Source organism: Nerophis ophidion, linkage group LG05 (genome assembly GCF_033978795.1).
Source record: "Nerophis ophidion isolate RoL-2023_Sa linkage group LG05, RoL_Noph_v1.0, whole genome shotgun sequence".
Taxonomy (NCBI): domain Eukaryota; kingdom Metazoa; phylum Chordata; class Actinopteri; order Syngnathiformes; family Syngnathidae; genus Nerophis; species Nerophis ophidion.
Window position 1 is genome coordinate 5504153 of NC_084615.1, and position 26510 is coordinate 5530662.

A 26510-nucleotide genomic window follows, 5' to 3' on the forward strand; every position below is an offset into this window, starting at 1 on the left:
GGAGAGGAGGAAAGCAATGGATGTCGAGCGGGTCCAACATATATTGTGAAAGTTCAATCCATAATGGATCCAACACAGTGTGCCATGTGCCAAATGAGGTAGATCTCCTCGACTTGGTCAATTAAAAAGTAGCTCGCCTGCAGAAAAAGTGTGAGCGGCCCTGGTTTAGTGCTTTGAAGTACCGTTCCATCTTATAATCATCCATAGCATTTCTACTTGTATGACTCCTTTTCAATGGAACATTTTAAATGTTGGTGTTGTTTACTGGAGTCATATCGCCTTCGTCGTGCAATCTACACGTCCCCTTATGTTTGACTGCCATCTACTGGTCACACTTATCATTACACCATGTACCAAATAAAGTTGCTTCGAGGTCGGTAAGCAAAACCAGAATTATTCCGCATATAAAGCGCACTGTCGAGTTTTGAGAAAACAGAATTTTAAGTGGGCCTTATAGTTCGGAAAATAAGCCTCGTTAATAATCTTAGTGATGGTTTCATATCATTTGACAAGGTTTACACTGTTAAACTGTAAGTATGTATATATTCATGAAATATATAATTATTGAATACAATTACAACCAAGAGTAAGATTACTAAATCAATGTTAATATTTGAGTGGGCCCAGGGCCCTTACGTAGTGGAAAAGTTGGCCTTTGGGGTCAAAACTTTTAAGAACCCCTGGCTTACAGCACATCAGATTTATGTACAGATCATCTTTTTAGGAACCATGACAAAGCAGAATTACATTTCCTTGCTCACCTGTTTCAGGCGAGGTAGGCGCTCCAGCACTGACGGAAGAGGCCGCGTTGAGCTGAGCTCTCCCCAGCTGAGAGGGGCTTCTGACAGGCCAGCGCAGCGGAGAAGAAGTCGGCGTGGAAAGCGAGGAGGAGCGGGAACACAGACGCGGTGTCGTCGAGAAGCATGGTGACGAGGAGGAGGATGGTGTCGGTGTGGAGAGGTTTGTGGTCGTCTTATTTGGGGATGGTGGGCTGGCGGACGGCCTTGGAGGCAGGGAGTCTGTTCTCACTGTGGTGGGAGGAGAGCGGCCGGGATGTGTTGGGGATGCTTCCATATCTCTAACGAGCACAACACAGTGAGAAAACTCATGAGAAGGTAATGGGAATTCTATTTTTAAGAAAGAAAATGAATTAACATTTTTGTCATAATACTTTCACACTAAAAGAAAACACACTTCTTGATGATCATTTCAAATGATCTATTTTACTTAGTGCTTATAAATAAATGTATCATTATTAGTAATATTACTACTACCACTTGTACTGCTAGATAAAATGAATCAGAAATCTCATGTAAAAAATAAACAACATTAAGTAGCAAGAAACACCAATAAGAAATAAAGCAAAACATCTTCTAGATCAAAAATCACTTCATATTCTCTACTGCTCACTAGTGTCACATATCTGAGTTATTATGTAGAAATATGGGAAACAACTACAAATGTGCGCGTCATTCACTAACTGTGTTACAAAAAAGATCAATTAGAATAATACATAATGTTGGATATGGAGAACATGCAAGCACCTTATTTATCAAATCACAAATATTGAAATTCAACGATTTGGTGCATTTGCAATCGGCTAAAAATATGGATGAGGCAAACGATAACCTGCTAGCCAAGAATCTACAATAATTCTTCTCAACAAAATCACAGAAATATAACCTTAGAGGAAAATGTAATTTAAAACATTTTTAAGCAGGTACAACACTTAAAACCTTTAGCATATCCATCCATCCATCCATCCATTTCATTTCCTACCGCTTATTCCCTTCGGGATCACGGGGGGCACTGGAGCCTATCTCAGCTACAATCATATCAGTATGTGGAATTAAAACATGGAACACATTAACCAAAGAAATCAAACTAAGTACCAACAGGATTCAGTTTAAGTTAAAGTAGCAATGATTGTCACACACACACACACACTAGGTGTGGCGAAATTATTCTCTGCATTTGACCCATCACCCTTGATCACCCCCTGGGAGGTGAGGGGAGCAGTGAGCAGCAGCGGTGGTCGCGCCCTGGAATCTTTTATGGTGATTTAACCCCCAATTCCAAGCCTTGATGCTGAGTGCCAAGCAGGGAGGTAATGGCTCCCATTTTTATAGTCTTTGGTATGACTCGGTCGGGGTTTGAACTCACAACCTGCCCATCTCAGGGCGGACACTATACCCACTAGGCCACTTAGGAGACGGTTCAAACTTCATGTGTTCACAAAGTACACAGAAGAAGAATTATGATGGACATCTTCAACCCTGCCCCACAATACGAAGGTCCTGAGTAGTCCTGGGTTTGGTCCCGCTCGGTTTTAAACTCGGGGTCTTTCTGTGCGGGGTTTGCATGTTCTGCGTGGGTTACCTCCGGGTGCTCCCCACTTCCAAAGACATGCACCTGGGGATAGGTTGATTGGCAACACTAAATGGTCCCTAGTGTGTGAATGTTGTCTGTCTATCTATGTTGGCCCTGAAAGTGCATGGGGAAGGTTGTATTGAAGGGTCCTATTTCTGCAGGTGTATAGTACGTTCCATTTAAAAGGTAAACAGTGCTGCACACTGGTATATTTTTGCAGGTGTATACTGTAGTATGTTCCATTTAAAGCTAAACAGTGCTGCAGACTGGTATATTTCTGCAGGTGTATAGTATGTTCCATTTAAAAGGTAAACAGTGCTGCACACTGGTATATTTTTGCAGGTGTATATTGTAGTATGTTCCATTTAAAGGTAAACAGTGCTGCAGACTGGTATATTTCTGCAGGTGTATAGTATGTTCCATTTAAAAAGGTAAACAGTGCTGCACACTGGTATATTTTTGCAGGTGTATACTGTAGTATGTTCCATTTAAAGGTAAACAGTGCTGCAGACTGGTATATTTCTGCAGGTGTATAGTATGTTCCATTTAAAGGTAAACAGTGCTCCAGACTGGTATATTTCTGCAGGTGTATAGTATGTTCCATTTAAAAGATAAACAGTGCTGCAGACTGGTATATTTCTGCAGCTGTATAGTATGTTCCATTTAAAAGGTAAACATTGCTGCAGACTGGTATATTTCTGCAGGTGTATAGTATGTTCCATTTAAAAAGGTAAACAGTGCTGCACACTGGTATATTTTTGCAGGTGTATACTGTAGTATGTTCCATTTAAAGGTAAACAGTGCTCCAGACTGGTATATTTCTGCAGGTGTATAGTATGTTCCATTTAAAAGATAAACAGTGCTGCAGACTGGTATATTTCTGCAGGTGTATAGTATGTTCCATTTAAAAAGGTAAACAGTGCTGCACACTGGTATATTTTTGCAGGTGTATACTGTAGTATGTTCCATTTAAAGGTAAACAGTGCTGCAGACTGGTATATTTCTGCAGGTGTATAGTATGTTCCATTTAAAAGGTAAACAGTGCTGCAGACTGGTATATTTCTGCAGGTGTATAGTATGTTCCATTTAAAAGGTAAACAGTGCTGCAGACTGGTATATTTCTGCAGCTGTATAGTATGTTCCATTTAAAAGGTAAACAGTGCTGCAGACTGGTATATTTCTGCAGGTGTATAGTATGTTCCATTTAAAATGTAAACAGTGCTGCAGACTGGTATATTTCTGCAGGTGTATAGTATCTTCCATTTAAAGGTAAACAGTGCTGCAGACTGGTATATTTATGCAGGTGTATAGTATGTTCCATTTAAAGGTAAACAGTGCTGCACACTGGTATATTTCTGCAAGTGTATAGTATGTTCCATTTAAAGGTAAACAGTGCTGCAGACTGGTATATTTCTGCAGGTGTATAGTATGTTCCATTTAAAGGTAAACAGTGCTGCAGACTGGTATATTTCTGCAGGTGTATAGTATGTTCCATTTAAAAGGTAAACAGTGCTGCAGACTGGTATATTTCTGCGAGTGTATCGTATGTTCCATTTAAAAGGTAAACAGTGCTCCGGACTGGTATATTTCTCCAGGTGTATTGTATGTTCCATTTAAAAGGTAAACAGTGCTCCAGACTGGTATATTTCTGCAGGTGTATAGTATGTTCCATTTAAAGGTAAACAGTGCTGCAGACTGGTATATTTCTGCAAGTGTATAGTATGTTCCATTTAAAGGTAAACAGTGCTCCAGACTGGTATATTTCTGCAGGTGTATAGTATGTTCCATTTAAAGGTAAACAGTGCTGCACACTGGTATATTTCTGCAAGTGTATAGTATGTTCCATTTAAAGGTAAACAGTGCTGCAGACTGGTATATTTCTGCAGGTGTGTAGTATGTTCCATTTAAAAGGTAAACAGTGCTGCAGACTGGTATATTTCTGCAGGTGTATAGTATGTTCCATTTAAAGGTAAACAGTGCTGCAGACTGGTATATTTCTGCAGGTGTATAGTATGTTCCATTTAAAGGTAAACAGTGCTCCGGACTGGTATATTTTATCAGGTGTATACTGTAGTATGTTCCATTTAAAGGTAAACAGTGCTCCAGACTGGTATATTTCTGCAGGTGTATAGTATGTTCCATTTAAAAGGTAAACAGTGATGCACACTGGTATATTTCTGCAGGTGTATTGTATGTTCCATTTAAAAGGTAAACAGTGCTCCAGACTGGTATATTTCTGCAGGTGTATAGTATGTTCCATTTAAAAGGTAAACAGTGCTGCAGACTGGTATATTTCTGCAGGTGTGTAGTATGTTCCATTTAAAAGGTAAACAGTGCTCCAGACTGGTATATTTCTGCAGGTGTATAGTATGTTCCATTTAAAAGGTAAACAGTGCTGCACACGGGTATATTTCTGCAGGTGTATAGTATGTTCCATTTAAAAGGTAAACAATGCTGCACACGGGTATATTTCTGCAGGTGTATAGTATGTTCCATTTAAAAGGTAAACAGTGCTGCAGACTGGTATATTTCTGCAGGTGTATAGTATGTTCCATTTAAAAGGTAAACAGTGCTGCACACGGGTATATTTCTGCAGGTGTATAGTATGTTCCATTTAAAAGGTAAACAGTGCTGCACACTGGTATATTTTTGCAGGTGTATAGTATGTTCCATTTAAAGGTAAACAGTGCTGCAGACTGGTATATTTCTGCAGGTGTATAGTATGTTCCATTTAAAAGGTAAACAGTGCTGCAGACTGGTATATTTCTGCAAGTGTATAGTATGTTCCATTTAAAAGGTAAACAGTGATGCACACTGGTATATTTTTGCAGGTGTATAGTATGTTCCATTTAAAAGGTAAACAGTGCTGCAGACTGGTATATTTTTGCAGGTGTATACTGTAGTATGTTCCATTTAAAGGTAAACAGTGCTGCAGACTGGTATATTTCTGCAGGTGTATAGTATGTTCCATTTAAAAGGTAAACAGTGCTCCAGACTGGTATATTTCTGCAGGTGTATAGTATGTTCCATTTAAAAAGGTAAACAGTGCTGCAGACTGGTATATTTCTGCAGGTGTATAGTATGTTCCATTTAAAGGTAAACAGTGCTGCAGACTGGTATATTTCTGCAGGTGTATAGTATGTTCCATTTAAAAGGTAAACAGTGATGCACACTGGTATATTTCTGCAGGTGTATAGTATGTTCCATTTAAAAGGCAGACTGGTATAGACTGCAATGCTAAATGGAGAAGGTGACATTTGGCTGGGAATCTCCCTCCACGTCGGTCAGACTGACGACACACAAATGGCCCTCATTTCAAGCCAACAAGTGAGGTAGACTTCAAAAGTTAGTTATCATTATATCTGACATAATATGAAAATACAAATGACATGTAAAACATTTTTTACAAGAACTGAGGTAGACTACAAAAGTGTGTTATCATTCTATCTGACATAATATAAAACTACAAATGTACCACGTGACGTTTGCGTTAAAGTTGTGTTGTTGCTAATGCTAATGCTAGTGTAGCCGCGACTCTGCAGAATATTCAGCTCACCTTTCATTAGAGAGACAAACACGCCTGGATTATTCTGTTTCTTTCCAAAAGAGAAACACAAAAGAGATAAAGAAGTTTCCCTCCAGCTCCTAAATCATTTTGGGGGTCGGTGCTCAGAGAAGACCTGCACACTCCCAACCAGACACTCTAGTCTGACAGCTGGTTACCGCCCCTTTATAAAACTCCGTCTTGTGATTGGACAGAAATGAAAAGGACTCTCCCGTCACGGGTTACAATTGGCTACACAATCCGGAAGTTTACAGTTGGCCTTTCAGGCAAGAGCAATCGATTTTAAACTGGCAACATATGTCTGGAGTTATCGAACGGGTTTTTTTTTTTTTTTTTAACCGTTTATTAATTTTACATTTTAATGTATGAATACATTTTTGAGTACATCTGGTTCAAGACTGTGCCGAACGTTGCTTGTGCTTTGGGGAAATTAGTTTTATCACAGGTTTACCAATATTTTGCCAGGAGATGGCAGCATTGTTTACATTCATCAATTATTTTTCTTTTTTTCCCTTTTTATTTTTATTGACGATTTGACGTCCAGCATCAGACATTGCTATCCATCCATCCATTTATCCATTTCCTACCGCTTGTCCCTTTTGGGATTGCGGGGGTTGCTGGAGCCTATCTCAGCTGCATTTGGGCGGAAGGCGGCATACACCCTGGACAAGTTGCCACCTCATCGCAGGGCCAACACAGATAGACAGACAACATTCACACTCACATTTACACATCCATCCATCCATTTACTACCGCTTATCCCTTAAGGGTCGTGGGAGGCACTTGAGCCTATCTCAGCTGCATTAGGGCGGAAGGCTTCTACACCCTGGACAAGTCGCCACCTCATCGCAGGGCCAACACAGATAGACAGACAACATTCACACACTAGGGACCACTTAGTGTTGCCAATCAACCTATCCCCAGGTGCATGTCTTTGGAGGTGGGAGGGGCCTATCCCCATGTGCATGTCTTTGGAGGTGGGAGGGGCCTATCCCCAGGTGCATGTCTTTGGAGGTGGGAGGGGCCTATCCCCAGGTGCATGTCTTTGGAGGTGGGAGGGGCTATGGTTATTGACCATGTGTCTCCCTCCGGGAGTTTATTTTCCTTTGTCAAGTCACACATGCATGCATACAACATGATGCATCACACATGCATACAACATGATGCATCACACATGCATGCATACACCATGATGCATCACACATGCATACAACATGATGCATCACACCTGCATGCGTACACCATGATGCATCACACATGCATGCATACAACATGATGCATCACACATGCATGCATACAACATGATGCATCACACATGCATACAACATGATGCATCACACATGCATGCATACACCATGATGCATCACACATGCATACAACATGATGCATCACACATGCATGCATACACCATGATGCATCACACATGCATGCATACATGATGCATCACACATGCATGCATACACCATGATGCATCACACATGCATACAACATGATGCATCACACATGCATGCGTACACCATGATGCATCACACATGCATGCATACATGATGCATCACACATGCATGCATACACCATGATGCATCACACATGCATGCATACATGATGCATCACACATGCATGCATACAACATGATGCATCACACATGCATGCATACACCATGATGCATCACACATGCATGCATAGAACATGATGCATCACACATGCATGCATACAACATGATGCATCACACATGCATGCATGCAGCATGATGCATCACACATGCATGCACACACCATGATGCATCACACATGCATGCATACAACATGATGCATCACACATGCATGCATAGAACATGATGCATCACAATTTCCAGTTCCTCTATTCAACATGTTGGAAAAGGAGTAGGAAGAAGCAGATCTTATTTAATCCTACCCCTTTTCCTTTGCATAGCAGTTGCTAAAACTTGTGTTGACTTCCTGTTCTCAATGTATTTACAATATACTCCAAAAGTAATATCAATAAAAATAAACAAATAATAAAATAATAATTACTGAAGTAAGTTATAGTTCCTATGTTGAGATGAGTAAGATTATCTTGAAAATGAATGGACGGATGAAATAAATTCAGAATGTTTATCATGGTTCTTATTCTTTGTACTTTGTAAACACTTTAAGTTTGAAAAGTTTCTTGAAGTGGACCATATTAGATATGTTATTAAATATGTTACTGTGAATATGTTAAATCCAAGACGTACACTCCAGTAATGAAGTAATTGCTGAGACATCCTACTCCCCTTTGGCAGTTTTAATCCTGCAAGTGTGACCATATTATTGTCATTTTGTCAAGCATGCCATTACTATGCAGCATTGAGGCTGTAAAAGTAATTGGGGCTGCAGCTGCACTGATGCTGTTATGCAAATGGTTCTTGATTAGTAGATTAGCACAATCCAGTTGAGAGGATAAGGCGGGGCCCCTCTACTGTTTTTCTCGGCACACACGTCCAGTTTCCATCCACCCATCCATCCATTTTCTACCGCTTATTCCCATGGGGTCGTGGGGGGCGCTGGTGCCTATCTCAGCTACAATCGGGCGGAAGGCGGGGTACACCCTAGACAAGTCGCCGCCTCATCGCAGCACTTCCATTTTATACAAAGCAATCTTTTCCACATGTGCCAATTAGATCTTTTATCTTACCTGTGGATGTGTATTACATGAAGTTGTTATGCAAAGGTGGGCATATTGTGTCCACCTACTATTTAGTTTACTGGGTTTTAGTACCTTTGTTGACATTTTAGGACACAAAAGTACTACTTCTATAAAATACTACATGGTCTAGCTCCATCCTATCTTGCCGATTGTATTGTACCATATGTCCCGGCAAGAAATCTGCGTTCAAAGGACTCCGGCTTATTAGTGATTCCCAAAGCCCCAAAAAAGTCTGCGGGCTGTAGAGCTTTTTCATTTCGGGCTCCAGTACTCTGGAATGCCCTCCCGGTAACAGTTCGAGATGCCACCTGAGTAGAAGCATTTAAGTCTCACCTTAAAACTCATTTGTATACTCTAGCCTTTAAATAGACTCCCTTTTTAGACCAGTTGATCTGCCGTTTCTTTTCTTTTTCTTCTCTGTCCCCCCCTCCCTTGTGGAGGGAGTCCGGTCCGATCCGGTGGCCATGTACTGCTCGCCTGTGTATCGGCTGGGGACATCTCTGCGCTGCTGATCCGCCTCCGCTTGGGATGGTTTCCTGCTGGCTCCGCTGTGAACGGGACTCTCGCTGCTGTGTTGGATCCGCTTTGGACTGGACTCTCGCGACTGTGTCGGATCCATTATGGATTGAACTTTCACAGTATCATGTTAGACCCGCTCGACATCCATTGCTTTCGTCCTCTCCAAGGTTCTCATAGTCATTATTGTCACCGACGTCCCACTGGGTGTGAGTTTTCCTTGCCCTTATGTGGGCCTACCGAGGATGTCGTAGTGGTTTGTGCAGCCCTTTGAGACACTAGTGATTTAGGGCTATATAAGTAAACATTGATTGATTGATTGATACTTGTGGCTTATCTGAAAGCCACAGTCATTGATGACAGCCCATAATTGAGACACACATGCATTTAGTTCCTCTTTTCATTCTCCTTTGCTTCTGTTAAACAGGTTCCCTAAGTTTCCCCATTTCTTAAGGGTGCTAAAGACTCCCACCCACAGGAAAATAAACTCCCGGAGGGAGACACATGGTCAATAACCATGGCAACCAGACAGCTGTCTGAAATTGGACATATCGTTGATACTTGCATCACTATGGTAGCACATTATTTATTGCAACGTTTCCACACTGCACACTAAAAAATACTAGGTTATTTTTTTTAACCCAAATGCTGGGTTGAGCCTGTTGAGTCATATTTATGGGTTATTTCTAAGTTGGCTAGTTTTTGTCACCCAACCAGTAGCCCAGTATCTTAAAAATACTACAAGTTGCAATAATGAACTCTGCCTGTTGGCGTCATAAGTCGTTATGACATTTGGACTACAAAAAAACTGAAAATAACTTGGTTATTTGGTAGAATTGACCCAGCATTGCAGTGAGAATGACCCAGCATTTGGGTTGAATATATAACCAATCTAGCTGGGTCAAATTAACCCAACGTTGGTTTGGTCCAGTACGGGGGTCAACGACCCCAGCGGCTCTCGAGACGCATCGGCTCTTTAGTGCCGCCCTAGTGGCTCCACGGAGCTTTTTAAAAAAAGGATTGAAAATGGAAAAATATTATTTTTGTTTTAGTATGTTTTTGTTTGAGGACAAACATGACACAAACCTTCCCTATTGTTAGAAAGCCCACCCTTTAATATGTTTGTGTTTATGCTTCACCGATGAGAGTATTTAGTGAATATCATTTTGTACTACTAATTTCGGCGGTTCTTGAACACACCATAATGTGGACTGTGACTCAACAGTTTGTTTACAATTGTAAAATCTTCCAATCCTTCTTTGTCTCATTTTATCCACCAAAAGTTTAATGCTGTGCGTGAATGCACAAAGGTGCGCTTTGTTGATGTTATTGACTTGTTAGAGTTCTAATCAGGCATATTTGGTCAGTACATGACTGCAAGCTAATCAATGCTAACATGCTATTTAGGCTAGCTGTATGTACATATTGCATCATTATGCCTCATGTGTAGCTATATTGGAACTCATTTAATATCCTTTACTTGTATCTTCGTTGAACATAAATTATATTTGCATGTCTCATGACACATTATCTGCATGTAATATTGCCTTCATTTCTGATAGTTGTTTGTGTGCCATGTTGTTCCAGACCACAGTAAATGTTACCTAGCTTGCCAAAGATTGTAATAAATCTATTAAAAGAAGACAGGCTGCCGCTTCCTTTAACTTGGACACACACATCTATACACTTGGCCATTAAAAGCCAGTAATTTCCAGGAGTTATCTCACCTTCAGAGTAGCCCCTTATTCACTAACGGTTTCTAATGTTGAGAAGAAGGCTAAAATAAATGTTAAATTTCAACATTTCAGTCAACGAAGATTTGCTTCACCCCGCGACACATAGTCATTTTGATAGTTGGCTGCTAATATAGACACTTAAGTCATTTGTTGCCTTCATTCTAACACTGATATCTTATATACGGTTTTTCATTTTTTGCGGCTCCAGACAGATTTGTTTTTGTATTTGTGGTCCGATATGGCTCTTTCAACGTTTTGGGTTGCCGGCCCTTGGTCCAACAGTTACCCAGTTTTTAGAGTGTGCCAGAGACTAAACACATTGTGACCATGCAGGATTTTGACACAAACATGGCCGTCTGTCTCTCTCTTATTCTGTTGCTTGCTTCCTGATGCTGCTTTGTTGAGATTTGTCTTGGGGAATGAAGATGGAATATACTACTCAAACTTTTAGTGACTCACTGTGGTGAGTCCCACCCAGAATAATCACCTTCAGCTGAAACGGCAACGTCACAATCAGCACTCTGGGCTGGGAGCACGGCTAAGAAGAAATAGGTCATTTACATTTACATGACTTAACTGGAAAATATATATTGAAGTCCCCACTCCACCCTATGGAGTATAGTATATGGCTTAATGTGTTCCTCATTTAATCTCTTAGACCTCTGTGAATACCAAATGTCATTAGGATACCTTTAATCTGCTAGGCGCCGTGAATATGTTGAGCTTATTATGGCCAGCTCATATGGAAAGTGAAAAGAGTCACATTCCAAGGAGCTGGAAATAGGCTTACTGACATATTAGCAAGGAGTGGAATCAGGCTTTTTCCACGTGTCAGAGGTCTCTTCACAATAATCTCAGAAACAAGAGCTGGAATGGTGCTAATACTAGCTTTTGTTGACAGAAAAACCTGCACGCAAATTATCAATCAATGTTTACTTATATAGCCCTAAATCACTAGTGTCTCAAAGGGCTGCATAAACCACTACGACATCCTCGGTAGGCCCACATAAGGGCAAGGAAAACTCACACCCAGTGGGACATCGGTGACAATAATGACCCAGTGGGACGTCGGTGACAATGATGACTATGAGAACCTTGGAGAGGAGGAAAGCAATGGATGTCGAGCGGGTCTAACATGATACTGTGAAAGTTCAATCCATAATGGATCCAACACAGTCGCGAGAGTCCAGTCCAAAGCGGATCCAACACAGCAGCGAGAGTCCCGTTCATAGCGGAGCCAGCAGGAAACCATCCCAAGCGGAGGCGGATCAGCAGCGCAGAGATGTCCCCAGCCGATACACAGGCAAGCAGTACATGGCCACCGGATCGGACCGGACCCCCTCCACAAGGGAGAGTGGGACATAGAAGAAAAAGAAAAGAAACGGCAGATCAACTGGTCTAAAAAGGGAGTCTATTTAAAGGCTAGAGTATACGAATGAGTTTTAAGGTGAGACTTAAATGCTTCTACTGAGGTGGCATCTCGAACTGTTACCGGGAGGGCATTCCAGAGTACTGGAGCCCGAACAGAAAACGCTCTATAGCCCGCAGACTTTTTTTGGGCTTTGGGAATCACTAATAAGCCGGAGTCCTTTGAACGCAGATTTCTTGCCGGGACATATGGTACAATACAATCGGCAAGATAGGATGGAGCTAGACCGTGTAGTATTTTATACGTAAGTAGTAAAACCTTAAAGTCACATCTTAAGTGCACAGGAAGCCAGTGCTGGTGAGCCAGTACAGGTATATATGTATGTATATATGTATATAAAGGTATATACAGTACAGGCGTAATATGATCAAACTTTCTTGTTCTTGTCAAAAGTCTAGCAGCCACATTTTGTACCAACTGTAATCTTTTAATGCTAGACATGGGGAGACCCGAAAATAATACGTTACAGTAGTCGAGGCGAGACGTAACAAACGCATGGATAATGATCTCAGCGTCTTTAGTGGACAGAATGGAGCGAATTTTAGCGATATTGCGGAGATGAAAGAAGGCCGTTTTAGTAACACTTTTAATGTGTGACTCAAAGGAGAGAGTTGGGTCGAAGATAATACCCATATTCTTTACCGTGTCGCCTTGTTTAATTGTTTGGTTGTCAAATGTTAGAGTTGTATTATTAAATAGAGTTATTAAATAGAATTAGCAGCAAACCCTAAAAAAATCTTAAGGCAATGCTACCAACAGAATGACTGTTTACCACTTCTGACACACATTTGCTCTCTGAGTCAATACCCCACCAAAACAAACCATCCTTCTCTGCCTTCCACTTCAGTGATTTTAACCCTGGGCTGCCACGAAGGTTGACCTGAGCGTAAAATGTGAATAGAAGCATTGAGATACCTCCCCTGTGTCTGAGGCTAATATGAATAACATGGAAGCCCAGTCCACAGTGCAATCAGGGTGGGAAATGATGGATCCTGTCCTCAAAGTGAGCACTTCCTGTGTAGACTTGGAATTGGCTGCACATGTTTGTGAATGGCAGACGCTCAGACACGCTGTTGTAGGGAGGCAGAGGCGAGCATCTGTGCGGAAATAATGCATCTGTGCGGAAATAATGCATCCGCTTGAATCTGGGTCACACTCCCTGCGTGCACTTTTATGTTGTTACATTTCTTCACCGACTTATTTGACATGTCAAGTCGCTTAATGAAGGACTACTACTGTTTACCACAACATATTATGTTCATTCTGTGTGACACAGAAAAGAACAACAATATTTGATCATGACTCTGTGGTGATGATGATGTCTGATGGCAACATACAGTCTGTCTGCACTATTATGGCAATCTGCTCGAATGGAAATGACACTGCAACAAAAGCCCTCGCACAAACTCATGTGTTCCAATAAAAGATCTGCATCAAATATTCTGCCTTCGTAAAGACAATGACTTAGGACAGTGGTTCTCAACTTTTTTTCAGTGATGTACCCCCTGTGGACATTTTTTTTATTCAAGTACCCCCTAATCAGAGCAAAGCGTTTTTGGTTGGAAAAAAAGAGATACAGAAGAAAAATACAGCACTATGTCATCAGTTTCTGATTTATTAAATTGTATAACAGTGCAAAATATTGCTCATTTGTAGTGGTCTTTTTTCAACTATTTGGAAAGAAAGATATACAAATAACTAAAAGCTTGTTGATAAATAAACAATTGATTCAAGTATAAATTAGGATTTCTCCACATAGAAGTAATCATCAACTTAAAGTGCCCTCTTTGGGGATTGTAATAGAGATCCATCTGGATTCATCAACTTCATTCTAAACATTTCTTCACAAAAAAAGAAATCTTTAAGATCAATTTTTATGGAACATGTCCACAAAAAATCTAGCTGTCAACACTGAATATTGTGCATTGTTGCATTTTTTTTTCATTGTTTATAAAGTTACATTCATATTTTGTTGAAGTATCCATCCATCCATTTTCTACCGCTTATTCCCTTTCGGGGTCGCGGGGGGCGCCTATCTCAGCTACAATCGGGCGGAAGGCGGGGTACACCCTGGACAAATCGCCAGCTCATCGCAGGGCCAACACAGATAGACAGACAACATTCACACTCACATTCACACACTAGGGACCATTTAGTGTTGCCAATCAACCTATCCCCAGGTGCATGTCTTTGGAAGTGGGAGGACGCCGGAGTACCCGGAGGGAACCCACGCATTCACGGGGAGAACATGCAAACTCCACACAGAAAGATCCCGAGCCTGGATTTGAACTCAGGACGCACTAACCCCTCTTCCACCGTGAAGCCACTTGTAATACATCTTGATTTAATTGTATGAAAATCAAGTGAATATATTTTTAATGTACAAAGCGGTAGGAAATGGATGGATGGATATTTTGGAAAAGTTTACAAAAGATTTGGCTTATTTTTATGTGAATAATTTTGCCGTTTGGAAAGACGGTGTTTGTTTTGTTCGGTAAAATTGCCTCATCCTGTGAGAATCCTGCGGATTATAACAACAACAATAGAGCAATATTTATACTTAAATAATTACAATAATTACGTGTTTGCATTAATTTTATGGTCCTTATAAATAAAGCTCACCATTATTAGCATTATAAAACACAAAAGTGTTGAAAGTGTCAGTCCAAATCATATTAAGCCTTATTTGTTTATACCAGCTCTTGTAATACATCTTGATTTAATTGTATGAAAATCAGGTGAATATATTTTTAATGTACAAAGCGGTAGGAAATGGATGGATGGATATTTTGGAAAAGTTTACAAAAGATTTTGTTTATTTTTATGTGAATAATTTTGCCGTTTGGAAAGACGGTGTTTGTTTTGTTCGGTAAAATTGCCTCATTCTGTGAGGATCCTGCGGATTATAACAACAACAAAACGGAAATGCTGATTATCGGTCCTGCTAGACACCGACCTCTATTTACCAATACAACTTTAACATTTGACAACCAAATAATAAAACAAGGTGACTCGGTAAAAAATCTGGGTATTATCTTCGACCCAACTCTCTCCTTTGAGTCACACATTAAAAGCGTTACTACTAAAACGGCCTTCTTTCATCTCCGTAATATCGCTAAAATTCGCTCCATTTTGTCCACTAAAGACGCCGAGATCATTATCCATGCGTTTGTTACGTCTCGTCTCGATTACTGTAACGTATTATTTTCGGGTCTCCCCATGTCTAGCATTAAAAGATTACAGTTGGTACAAAATGCGGCTGCTAGACTTTTGACAAGAACAAGAAAGTTTGATCATATTACGCCTGTACTGGCTCACCTGCACTGGCTTCCTGTGCACTTAAGATGTGACTTTAAGGTTTTACTAATTACGTATAAAATACTACACGGTCTAGCTCCATCCTATCTTGCCGATTGTATTGTACCATATGTCCCGGCAAGAAATCTACGTTCAAAAGACTCCGGCTTATTAGTGATTCCTAGAGCCCAAAAAAAGTCTGCGGGCTATAGAGCGTTTTCCGTTCGGGCTACAGTACTCTGGAATGCCTTCCCGGTAACAGTTCAAGATGCTACCTCAGTAGAAGCATTTAAGTCTCACCTTAAAACTCATCTGTATACTCTAGCCTTTAAAAAGACCTCCTTTTTAGACCAGTTGATCTGCCGCTTCTTTTCTTTCTCCTATGTCCCCCCCTCCCTTGTGGAGGGGGTCCGGTCCGATGACCATGGATGAAGTACTGGCTGTCCAGAGTCGAGACCCAGGATGGACCGCTCGTCGGGACCCAGGATGGACCGCTCGCCTGTATCGGTTGGGGACATCTCTACGCTGCCGATCCGCCTCCGCTTGAGATGGTCTCCTGTGGACGGGACTCTCGCTGCTGTCTTGGATCCGCTTGAACTGAACTCTCGCGGCTGTGTTGGAGCCACTATGGATTGAACTTTCACAGTATCATGTTAGACCCGCTCGACATCCATTGCTTTCGGTCCCCTAGAGGGTGGGGGGGGGTTTGCCCACATCTGAGGTCCTCTCCAAGGTTTCTCATAGTCAGCATTGTCACTGGCGTCCCACTGGATGTGAATTCTCCCTGCCCACTGGGTGTGAGTTTTCCTTGCCCTTTTGTGGGTTCTTCCGAGGATGTTGTAGTCGTAATGATTTGTGCAGTCCTTTGAGACATTTGTGATTTGGGGCTATATAAATAAACATTGATTGATTGATTGATAACAACAACAATAGAGCAACTGTATGCATGTTCCAAATAACCTGATGAACTGAAGATAAAAGTGTCGAAAGTGTCAATCGAAACCGAATAAATTATATTATTCTAAGGGGATATATTTAAAACAGTTTTTGAAATATATCTCAATATCACCTTCTGTTCAAAAACATGTGTCGCTTGTATCACTAAATTAAAACCCTACGACAAAGAAAGAAAGAAAAGTATAAATACGGTAACAGTTCCGCCATGGAGTCTGATGACGTCACTGCCCGCACCGGCGGTGTCATTCTCCGACAGGCAGTCAGGTGTCGCGCTTCTTGGACGCTGCGGCGACGCCCGCCCGCCTCACATCTTTAGCGGGGCGACTAACATCACCACCGCCGCCCCCCGGAGACTCTTCAATGTCCACGCGTGACGTGGAGACGCAGGGCCGGTAACAACGCGGGTGGCCTGACGACGTGTAGCTGCTAAGCTAGCGGATCTTGGCGCGCTTTGGCCGGCAGGAGAACATGAAATGAAGGCCGCCTCGTGGGAAGTGACGCACAAGTCTTGCACGTCTTGCCAGTTAACCATTGAGGCGAGTTGACCACGCACGAGTCTCGTCTCCTCCCGTCCAGCGCTAACATCTCCGGACCTCATTCAGGTGAGTCGCCGTTCTGTGATGCTTGACAACTTCTGGAGGCTAATTAGTAGTAGCTGATGGTGAGAATCCATCTTTAATTAGTAGTAGCTGTGTTGGAGCTGCAAAGCACAGGCAGGGTCAGCCCAACTACCATTCTTGATGATGATGATGATAATCCATCTTTAATTAGTAGTAGCTGTGTTGGAGCTGCAAACCACAGGCAGGGTCAGCACAACTACAATTCTTCAATCAATCAATCAATCAATGTTTACTTATATAGCCCTAAATCACTAGTGTCTCAAAGGGCTGCACAAACCACAACAGAAACCACTACGACATCCTCGGTAGGCCCACATAAGGGGCAAGGAAAACTCACACCCAGTGGGACGTCGGTGACAATGATGACTATGAGAACCTTGGAGAGGAGGAAAGCAATGGATGTCGAGCGGGTCTAACGTGATACTGTGAAAGTTCAATCCATAATGGATCCAACACAGTCGCGAGAGTCCAGTCCAAAGCGGATCCAACACAGCAGCGAGAGTCCCGTTCACAGCGGACCCAGCAGGAAACCATCCCAAGCGGAGGCGGATCAGCAGCGCAGAGATGTCCCCAGCCGATACACAGGCAAGCAGTACATGGCCACCGGATCGGACCGGACCCCCTCCACAAGGGAGAGTGGGACATAGGAGAAAAAGAAAAGAAACGGCAGATCAACTGTTCTAAAAAGCGAGTCTATTTAAAGGCTAGAGTATTCTTGATGGTGATGATGATAATCCGTCTTTAATTAGTAGTAGCTGTGTTGGAGCTGCAAACCACAGGCAGGGTCAGCCCAACTACCATTCTTGATGATGATGATGTTGATAATCCATCTTTAATTAGTGGTAGCTGTGTTGGAGATGCAAACCACTCAGCCCAACTACCATTCTTGATGGTGATGATGATAATCCATCTTTAATTAGTAGTAGCTGTGTTGGAGCTGCAAACCACAGGCAGGGTCAGCCCAACTACCATTCTTGATGATGATGATGATGATGATAATCCATCTTTAATTAGTAGTAGCTGTGTTGGAGATGCAAAGCACAGGCAGGGTCAGCTCAACTACCATTCTTGATGATGATGATGATGATGATAATCCATCTTTAATTAGTAGTAGCTGTGTTGGAGCTGCAAAGCACAGGCAGGGTCAGCCCAACTACCATTCTTGATGATGATGATGATGATGATGATAATCCATCTTTAATTAGTAGTAACTGTGTTGGAGCTGCAAAGCACAGGCAGGGTCAGCCCAACTACCATTCTTGATGATGATAATCCATCTTGAATTAGTAGTAGCTGTGTTGGGTCAGCCCAACTACCATTCTTGATGATGATAATCCATCTTTAATATCCTGCCTGTCTTCCACTTCCTGTGCAGTGCAGTCACGTTGCAAGGAAATGGCAGAAGTGGGTTTGCCAGCAAACATTGCAGGCTATTATGCAGGTTAAGACATGAGAGCTTGCAGGCTGCAAGGACAGCCGACCCGCGTGGATGGAAATGATGATGATGCTGCAGCAGACCAAGTATCTCCATGGGGTGTGGTTGCTGTCAGTTGCAGACTTGCATCTCCCAGTTGACTGCCTCCTCTTATGCTGCAGATCAAGCAAACAAATCTGCCCTTCAAAAAACAAACAAAGAAAAATCAGCAATGCATGCATACAGTGTGCGAGTGCTTCATGATGATGCAACCCAGTAGAACAACTAACGTGTGTTGCACATTTATTTAATCCTAAAGGCGACGCTGCAAAAAGAAGCTTCATGCCGGTACTCAAAAAAGCAGCATTTTTAACACCAGGATGGCAATATCTTGTTATAGTGCAGGGCTGGGCAATTAGTTTGACTCAGCGTGCTGAATTTAGAGAACAAAATGTGTCTGGGGCCGGTATATTTATCTAAGTGTGTGTGTGTGTGTGTATGTGTGTATATATATATATATTTATATATATTACGGGTGTGGGCAAAAATCGATTCGACTGCAAATTGAATCGAATACGTTGTGCAATTCAAAATAGATTCTCATTTTTAAAAAAATCACATTTATTTTTTTTTATTTTTTTGTTTTCATTTTTTTTTTATCAATCCAACAAACCAATACACATCAATACCATAACAATGCAATTCAATTCCAAAAGCAAACCTGAGCCAGCAACACTCAGAACTGCAATTAACAGAGCAATTGAGAGGAGACACAAACACCACACATAACAAAACAAAAGTAGTGAAACAAAAATGAATATTATCAACAACAGTATAAATATTAGTTATCATTTCAGCATAGCAGTGATTAAAAATCCCTCATTGACATTATCATTAGACATTCATAAATATAATAAAAAAGAACAATAGTGTCACAGTGGCTTACACTTGCATGGCATCTCATAAGCATGACAACACACTGTGTCCAATGTTTTCACAAAAATAAAATAAGTCATATTTTTGGTTCGTTTAATAGTTAAAACAAATTTACATTATTGCAATCAGTTGATAAAACTTTGTCCTTTACGACTATAAAAGCTTTTTTTTTTTTTTTTTAAATCTACTACTCTGCTAGCATGTCAGCAGACTGGGGTAGAACCTGCTAAAATCCTATGTATTGAATGAATACAGAATCCTTTTGAATCGGAAAAATATTGTTTTTGAATCGAGAATCGCGTTGAATTGAAAAAATCGATATATTATCAAATCGCGACCCCAAGAATCGATATTGAATCGAATCGTGGGACACCCAAAGATTCACAACCCTAATATGTAGGTATGTGTGTGTGTGTGTGTGTGTGTGTATATGTATATATGTGGGTGTATATATATTAGGGGTGTAACAGTACGTGTATTTGTATTGAACCATTTCGGTGCGGAGGACTACCGAACGAATTCCACATGAACATATGAAGTAGCCGCCTATGCTAAAGTCTTAACAAGCTGCTCCGCTCCGTTCTGCCTCTGTGTCTGTACACAGCACCCTGCATTGTCCCTCCCACACAGCCCTCTGATTGGTTACAACAGTAGCAATAACAAGCCAATCAGCAGTGCGTATTCAGAGCGCATCTAGTCAGCGATTCAGCGTCGAGCAGATAGGCGTTTAGCAGGTGAGCAACGGACTCTTCCCAAGTTATACTAAACACTTCCAAGTCAACTACTTTCTAAACATCACTATGAGCCTGTTGACCTTCTAGAAACAAACTGCAGCTCAGCTCACTCGCAGTCCTGGCTTTAGGTGAGGTCTAGTTAGCTTTTAGCATAACGTTAGCTCCTTTTGCGGTGTGTGCGTGTGTGTGTGTGTGTGTGTGTTACGGACAGTGTTGATTGAGTTGTGTTGAATCAGCAAAAAAGGACATTATGTTAAATAAAGAGTTTCTGGCTCTGATAGTGTATATAATAATGTAAGTGCATCATAAAGCCTACATGAACTCCTATTGCTATTGTACTAATTTTTGGCTATAGTTACATGAATCATTAGTAATGTAGCAGCCTAGTTTTGAATGGCAGGGTCCCTGCTATCACATGTTGATACAAATATAACATTTAAATGGGGGACGACGTAGCAAAGTTAGTAGAGGGGCTGTGCCAGCAGTCTGAGGGTTACTGGTTCAATCCCCACCTTCTACCATCCTAGTCACGTCCGTTGTGTCCATGGGCAAGACACTTCACCCTTGCTCCTAATGGGACCTGGTGAGCGCCTTGCATGGCAGCTCCCACCGTCAGCGTGTGAATGGGTGAATGTGTAAAATACTGTCAAAGCGCTTTGGGCTCCTTAAATTGGGTTAGAAAAGCGCTATACAAGTACAACCCATTTACCATTTACATAATAAAAATTCAACTACAGGCTCCCCCAATGGTGTAATAAATTAAGCATGCTGAGTTGACTTGAAACTTTTTAATGTTGCACTTTTTATATGTAGAAGAAAAGTTATGTCATTTTATTTCATCTAAGCAACAACTTGAGGCAGATTAATGTGGGCAAAATTATTATAGTGTTCCAAATAGAGATGCGCGGTTTGCGGTCTCATCCGTGGAGTCCGTGGATATATTGCGGGTCGGGCGGAGTGACATGACGAAAAAATAGATTTTAATCAGATTCGGGCGGGTGGCGGTTGAACCATCCGGAAATATTTAATATACATGGTTCTGGGATCGGTATCCTTTGCCATTCAAAGAGCCATTTAAGACCCGTGTCACAAAGCGAAGAAGACAATAGGAGACGCTAATATTCTGTAGAATGTCTGCCGCCAGTCACCCAGATAAGTATTAGGGCGTGCTATGAAGTCATTGACTTTGTCGCCTTCTACAACATGTACGATCTGCATGTCAGTCCAGCATCATGTTGTGTGTGGCTTCCGCGGAAACACGCACACGACTGCAAGGCGTGCTGGGTGACACAGAGTACACTAATGGTTGTGATATAAACAATTTTAACACTCTTAGTAATATGCGCCACACTGTGAAGGCAGACAATACAATATTGACAAACACATTTCGGTAGAACATCCTCACACTAGCACAACATAAAACGCAACACAACAAATACCCAGAATCCTTTGTATCCGTGACCGTTCCTGACTATTTTATACACCCCGCTAGCAGCAAACCCCTCCACCCCCACCCCCCGTGCGTCGGTAAGGTGGTCGGGGTTGGGGGCGCAGGGTTGTAAAATATTTCCAGGAATTGTCACGGATACAAAGGATTCTGGGTATTTGTGGTGTTGCGTTTATGTTGTGTTACTGTGAGGATGTTCTCCCGAAATGTGTTTGTCAATCTTGTTTGGTGTGGCTTCACAGCATATATATAGTGTTAAAGTTGTTTATATCACAACCATCAGTGTACTCTATCACCCAGTATGCCTTTCAATCTTGTACGTGTGATTGCGAAAGCTGCACACATGTTGCCGGACTAACAAGCGGATCGTACATGTTGTTGAAGGTGTCAAAGGCAATGGCTTCACAGCACGCCCATATTCTTTTCATCAGGATGAACGCTATTGGATAGTCGCGAGAACGTTAGCGGCTCCAATTGTCTTCATTACTCTGTGAAACAGGTTTAAATAACTCTGTGGGTAGTAAAGGCGGCCGACCTCTGATGTATTTCAGCGGGCGGTTGGCGGGCGGGTACGGTTCTGATAAAATGTTGGTTCGGGTGGACGGCGGGTGGATGACGACTTTGGTGATGCGGTTGATATAATTGCCTATCCGCGCATCTCTAGTTCCCAATGTTAAAAGGATCAATTGCGATATACGATATATATTATGATATTTTGCCTTGGCCTTAAATTAACACTTGATGCATATAATCACAGCAGTATGATGATTCTATGTGTCTACATTCAAACATTCTTCCTCATACTGCATTCATATATGCTACTTTTAAACTTTCATGCAGAGAGGGAAATCACAACTAAGTCAACTGAACCAAAGTGTATTTATTAAAGTTATTAAGCAATGGCACAAACATTCAAGTAATTTCCAAAACATAAATTGCAAGATTTATTATTATTATTAGCTTGCCGAACATGAGTCTGAACTTCAAATTTTATAAGGTAATGATCGGACATTACTTTAGTATACGGGAGTATCGTAACTTTGGAAACGGTGATACCTCTGACAAGCACTAGGTCTATCGTATTACCGCTGCGATGCGTCGGTTCATTTATTGTGTAAGGACACAGCTATCAATTATAGTCAGGAGCGCCAATCACGGTGGGTCAGATGGGGTATTCATATTGATAATTAAGTCCACCATTATAATTATATTATCGGCGCGCGTCACTAGATCAGCAACAAACTCTGAGAATTCACTTATAAAGTCCAAATAGTGCCCTGGGGGCAGTAGATAACAGTCAGGCACAGAGGCAGCAGTGTGGCAGACCTCATAGAAAGCACTTCAAACGATTTATATTTATTATTTAAGTTAGGACTAAAGTTAAAGTTTTTGTTGTATATTAGTGCGACCCCCCCACCCCTTTTAAGGGGACGGGCATTATGCGCATTCGTATAGTTAGGAGGAGATGCCTCATTTATCGCAAAAAAGTCGTCTGGTTTAAGCCAGGTTTCGCTTAGACCGATGACGTTAAGATTGTTGTCTCTAATGACTTCACTAACTAATAACGTTTTGGGAGACAATGATCTGATGTTTAGAAATCCCATATTATAGGTAGTGGGGTGATTTAAGGAGTTTTTCATAAAATTATCCGTATTAGCAATATTAATAACGTTGCGTTTATTATGCGCAACGCACTTAAAATAATTACGACCATATCTCGGAATTGATATGACGGGAATTTTCAGATTGTCTACTTTGTGCTGTGATAAACTGAACGCATCATCATTTGCCACCTCAGTAGAGCGCATGTCTAACTTTGTCATAGTCATAGCAGAAAAAACATTATGTGAGTTGTGTATTCTAAGAAAATTGCTATGTGTACAGGGATTATCCAGCCTGGCGCTGGCTAGTTGTAATTTAACTGACTCCATACCCAGGCTAGCAGGCTCTGTAATTGCCTGTGACCGGGCTTGCTCTAGTGCAGTTAGTCAAATGTGGCTCAATGCGAAATCTATGTTCCGAGACAAGAGGATAGCGCCTTCCTGGTTAGGGTGAAGGCCGTCTCTCCTCAGCAAGCCAGGTTTGCCCCAGAAGGTGGGCCAATTATCAATAAACTCAAATCCCTGTTGTCTACAGGAGCTATCCAGCCACTTGTTAAGAGAGACTAAACTGCTATATCTCTCATCATTGCCTCTCAGACTCCAACCATTGAAAAACATTGTAAAGTTCAAGACTTATGCTCATTTAAAAAACATCTCTTGCACATCATAATGGCAGCTACAGTTTTCATCTTAAAGATCTAAAAAAATAATTTGATAATGTCCGGTGGGCCAGATTGAAAAGCTTAACGGGCCACATGTTGACCCCGGGCCTTAATTCACCCAGGTCTGTTGTTGTGGCTTCATATTGGTAGCCGGAGGAACCGGTTTTTACCGGCCACCTCTCCTCTGCCTGACTTAATCTGCTCTTCTTATTCTTAATTCAAGATTAAGCACAGCTATCAGTGTAATCCCACTAGGCTACACGCACAGGACACCTCATTGGGTACACGTGCGCCAAGAGCAATTACACTACATTATTATGGTTGTCATTTGCAGCTGTGCACATGACAAGGAATGACTGGTCCATCTTGTCTTTCTAAAATGGGTGTATCTCTGCCAACACACACGTAGCAATGCACTTATACCTAAAATACCTGATATAACTTCTAGCATATTGGAGATTTGCTATAACAATATGTGGGGAAATATACTGCAAAAACCACTGTCATCTATCACAGGCCTGGGCAATTATTTCGCCTCGGGGGGCCAAATTTTCAGAAAAAAATGTGTCTATGTATCTATTTTTAGGAACACTAATACAAAACCTCACAATAATGTCTGATAGAATGCTAAAACGTTATGATAGACCACCTTAAACGGAATGGAATTTTACATTTTTTTTACTGAATGAGACATCCACAATGTACATGAAAATAAAGAATGTGGGATTTATAATATTAACTATGAACGATAAAACACTGAATATTGACCACATATGAACGTCACACCCCCTCTTGATCAGCATATTTTACAATCAAGCGAAATGCAACAAACAGCAAAATATGAACGCGAGGCGTAAAAAAACCCCACCTACTATCTGATAAATCTGATATACTGTGTGTCTCTAAGCTTTAGAAGTTTGTAAAAAATGTCCTTCTGCGTCTGTCACCGACACCCGCATTTCAGGCTGACACTGTGGAAACACACCCCACCCACACTGACTTAGATTACCATAACTAGTATATCATGCAAAAGCGCAGATTCCAACCATTGCAATACTTTGTATAGATCAAGACATTTGAAAACATCACTGCACATCGTAATTGCGGCTATAGTCTGGATCTTAAAGATCTAAAAACTTTCTTTGGTAATGTTCGGCGGGCCAGATTGAAAATCTTAACAGGCCTTAATTTGCCCAGGTCTGATCATCACATCACGCTACACCTCAGCCTAATCCCGGGCACGTCTGCTTTGTTTCTACTTTGGCTTTCTAACAATACTCAAAGTATTTGCACAACCATCATTCATGACAACCTGCAAGGCCGTCAGGGTAATTGGCGCAGCGTTTTACCCAGGTCAACTTCAGTTTGCACTACAGTGCCAATTAAGGATGTCAAGAACGTTTTGGTTTCTACATATTTTGTACACCTGTAGGGACATGGAACATGTTAAAAGTGTTACTAAAAATTGTCTGGATAGGCATTTCTATTTTCATTATTTCTTAAGGGAATGATCGTTTCAAAATCGCATCAGAGGTCTACCGGCACCTCAATTTGGAATATATTCAACCATAGAGGTTCTTCTGTGTAATTAAAAAAAAAAATGTTTTAATGAAAGACTAAATCAACATACTATTTGTTATGAATTAAATATAGTAAAGGGGTAAGAAAGACATGCTGTTTATGTACCTGTCTGAGAGGTCCTTCTCTGTCAGGCTGGGGGGACGCCACCTCCTCTTCTGCCCCGCTTTACTGTGGTGTCCCCCAAGGATCTATTTTAGGCCCCATCCTGTTCGCTCTTTATCTCCTCCCTCTTGGAGATATTTTTAAGAAACATGGAGTGTTTTATCACTTTTATGCAGATGACTGCCAAATTTATATGCCGATTTCAAAAAGCCACGGTCCCCTTACACCCCTTCTTAACTGTCTATGTGACGTCAAGGCTTGGTTAGCCCAGAATTTTTTAATAATGAATGAGGGGAAAAACGGAAATTGTAGTTTTTGGTCCGGCCCTTACTGACTTGGGACCATTGCAAAATTTTTTGCGTCCCAAAGTCACCAGCCTTGGCGTCACTATAGACAGCGATTTTAAACTAGAAAAACAAGTCAATGGCGTTTTAAAATCGTGTTTTTATCACCTTCGTCTTCTAGTAAAGGTTAAACCGTTTTTATCTTTTAACCTTTTTGAACAAGTCGTGCATGCTTTTATTTCAAGTGGCCTGGACTACTGCAATGCACTTTATGCTGGCATTAGCCAAAAAGCTCTCTCCCGGTTGCAGTTAGTCCAGAACGCGGCAGCACGACTTTTAACAGGGGCCAGGAAACGCCAGCATATAACCCCAATTCTTCAGAGTTTGCACTGGCTCCCTGTTCATTTTAGAATTGATTTTAAAACATTGCTGTTTGTTTTTAAATCTTTACATGGACTGGCACCTCAATATATCTCGGACCTCATCCAAATTTACATTCCTGCGCGCGCTCTGAGGTCCGAGAGCCAGCTCCAGCTCGTGGTGCCCAAGACCAGACTTAAGACCAGGGGAGACA

General features: G+C 41.5%; 2 protein-coding genes across 4 annotated transcripts in view; one reads left to right on the forward strand and one right to left on the reverse strand.

Moving 5' to 3' along the window:
• wfs1b (Wolfram syndrome 1b (wolframin)) overlaps positions 1 to 17149 on the reverse strand; it is a 36229-nt gene extending 19080 nt beyond the window's left edge. Inside the window, exons 1-2 of one of the 3 annotated variants that reach the window (XM_061899780.1) lie at positions 16746 to 17149; positions 762 to 1078 (exon numbers count right to left, since the gene is read on the reverse strand). In XM_061899780.1, coding sequence (XP_061755764.1) covers positions 762 to 1078; positions 16746 to 16801 — 373 coding nt within the window. In that variant the 5' untranslated portion in view covers positions 16802 to 17149. The remainder of the gene's footprint in view (positions 1 to 761; positions 1079 to 16745) is intronic. The other 2 variants (XM_061899778.1, XM_061899779.1) reach the window with 2 other exon arrangements.
• Positions 16769 to 26510, forward strand: part of jakmip1 (janus kinase and microtubule interacting protein 1) — a 65103-nt gene continuing 55361 nt past the window's right edge. Inside the window, exon 1 of the mRNA XM_061899781.1 lies at positions 16769 to 17157. The gene's annotated coding sequence lies outside the window, so the exon portion shown is untranslated. The remainder of the gene's footprint in view (positions 17158 to 26510) is intronic.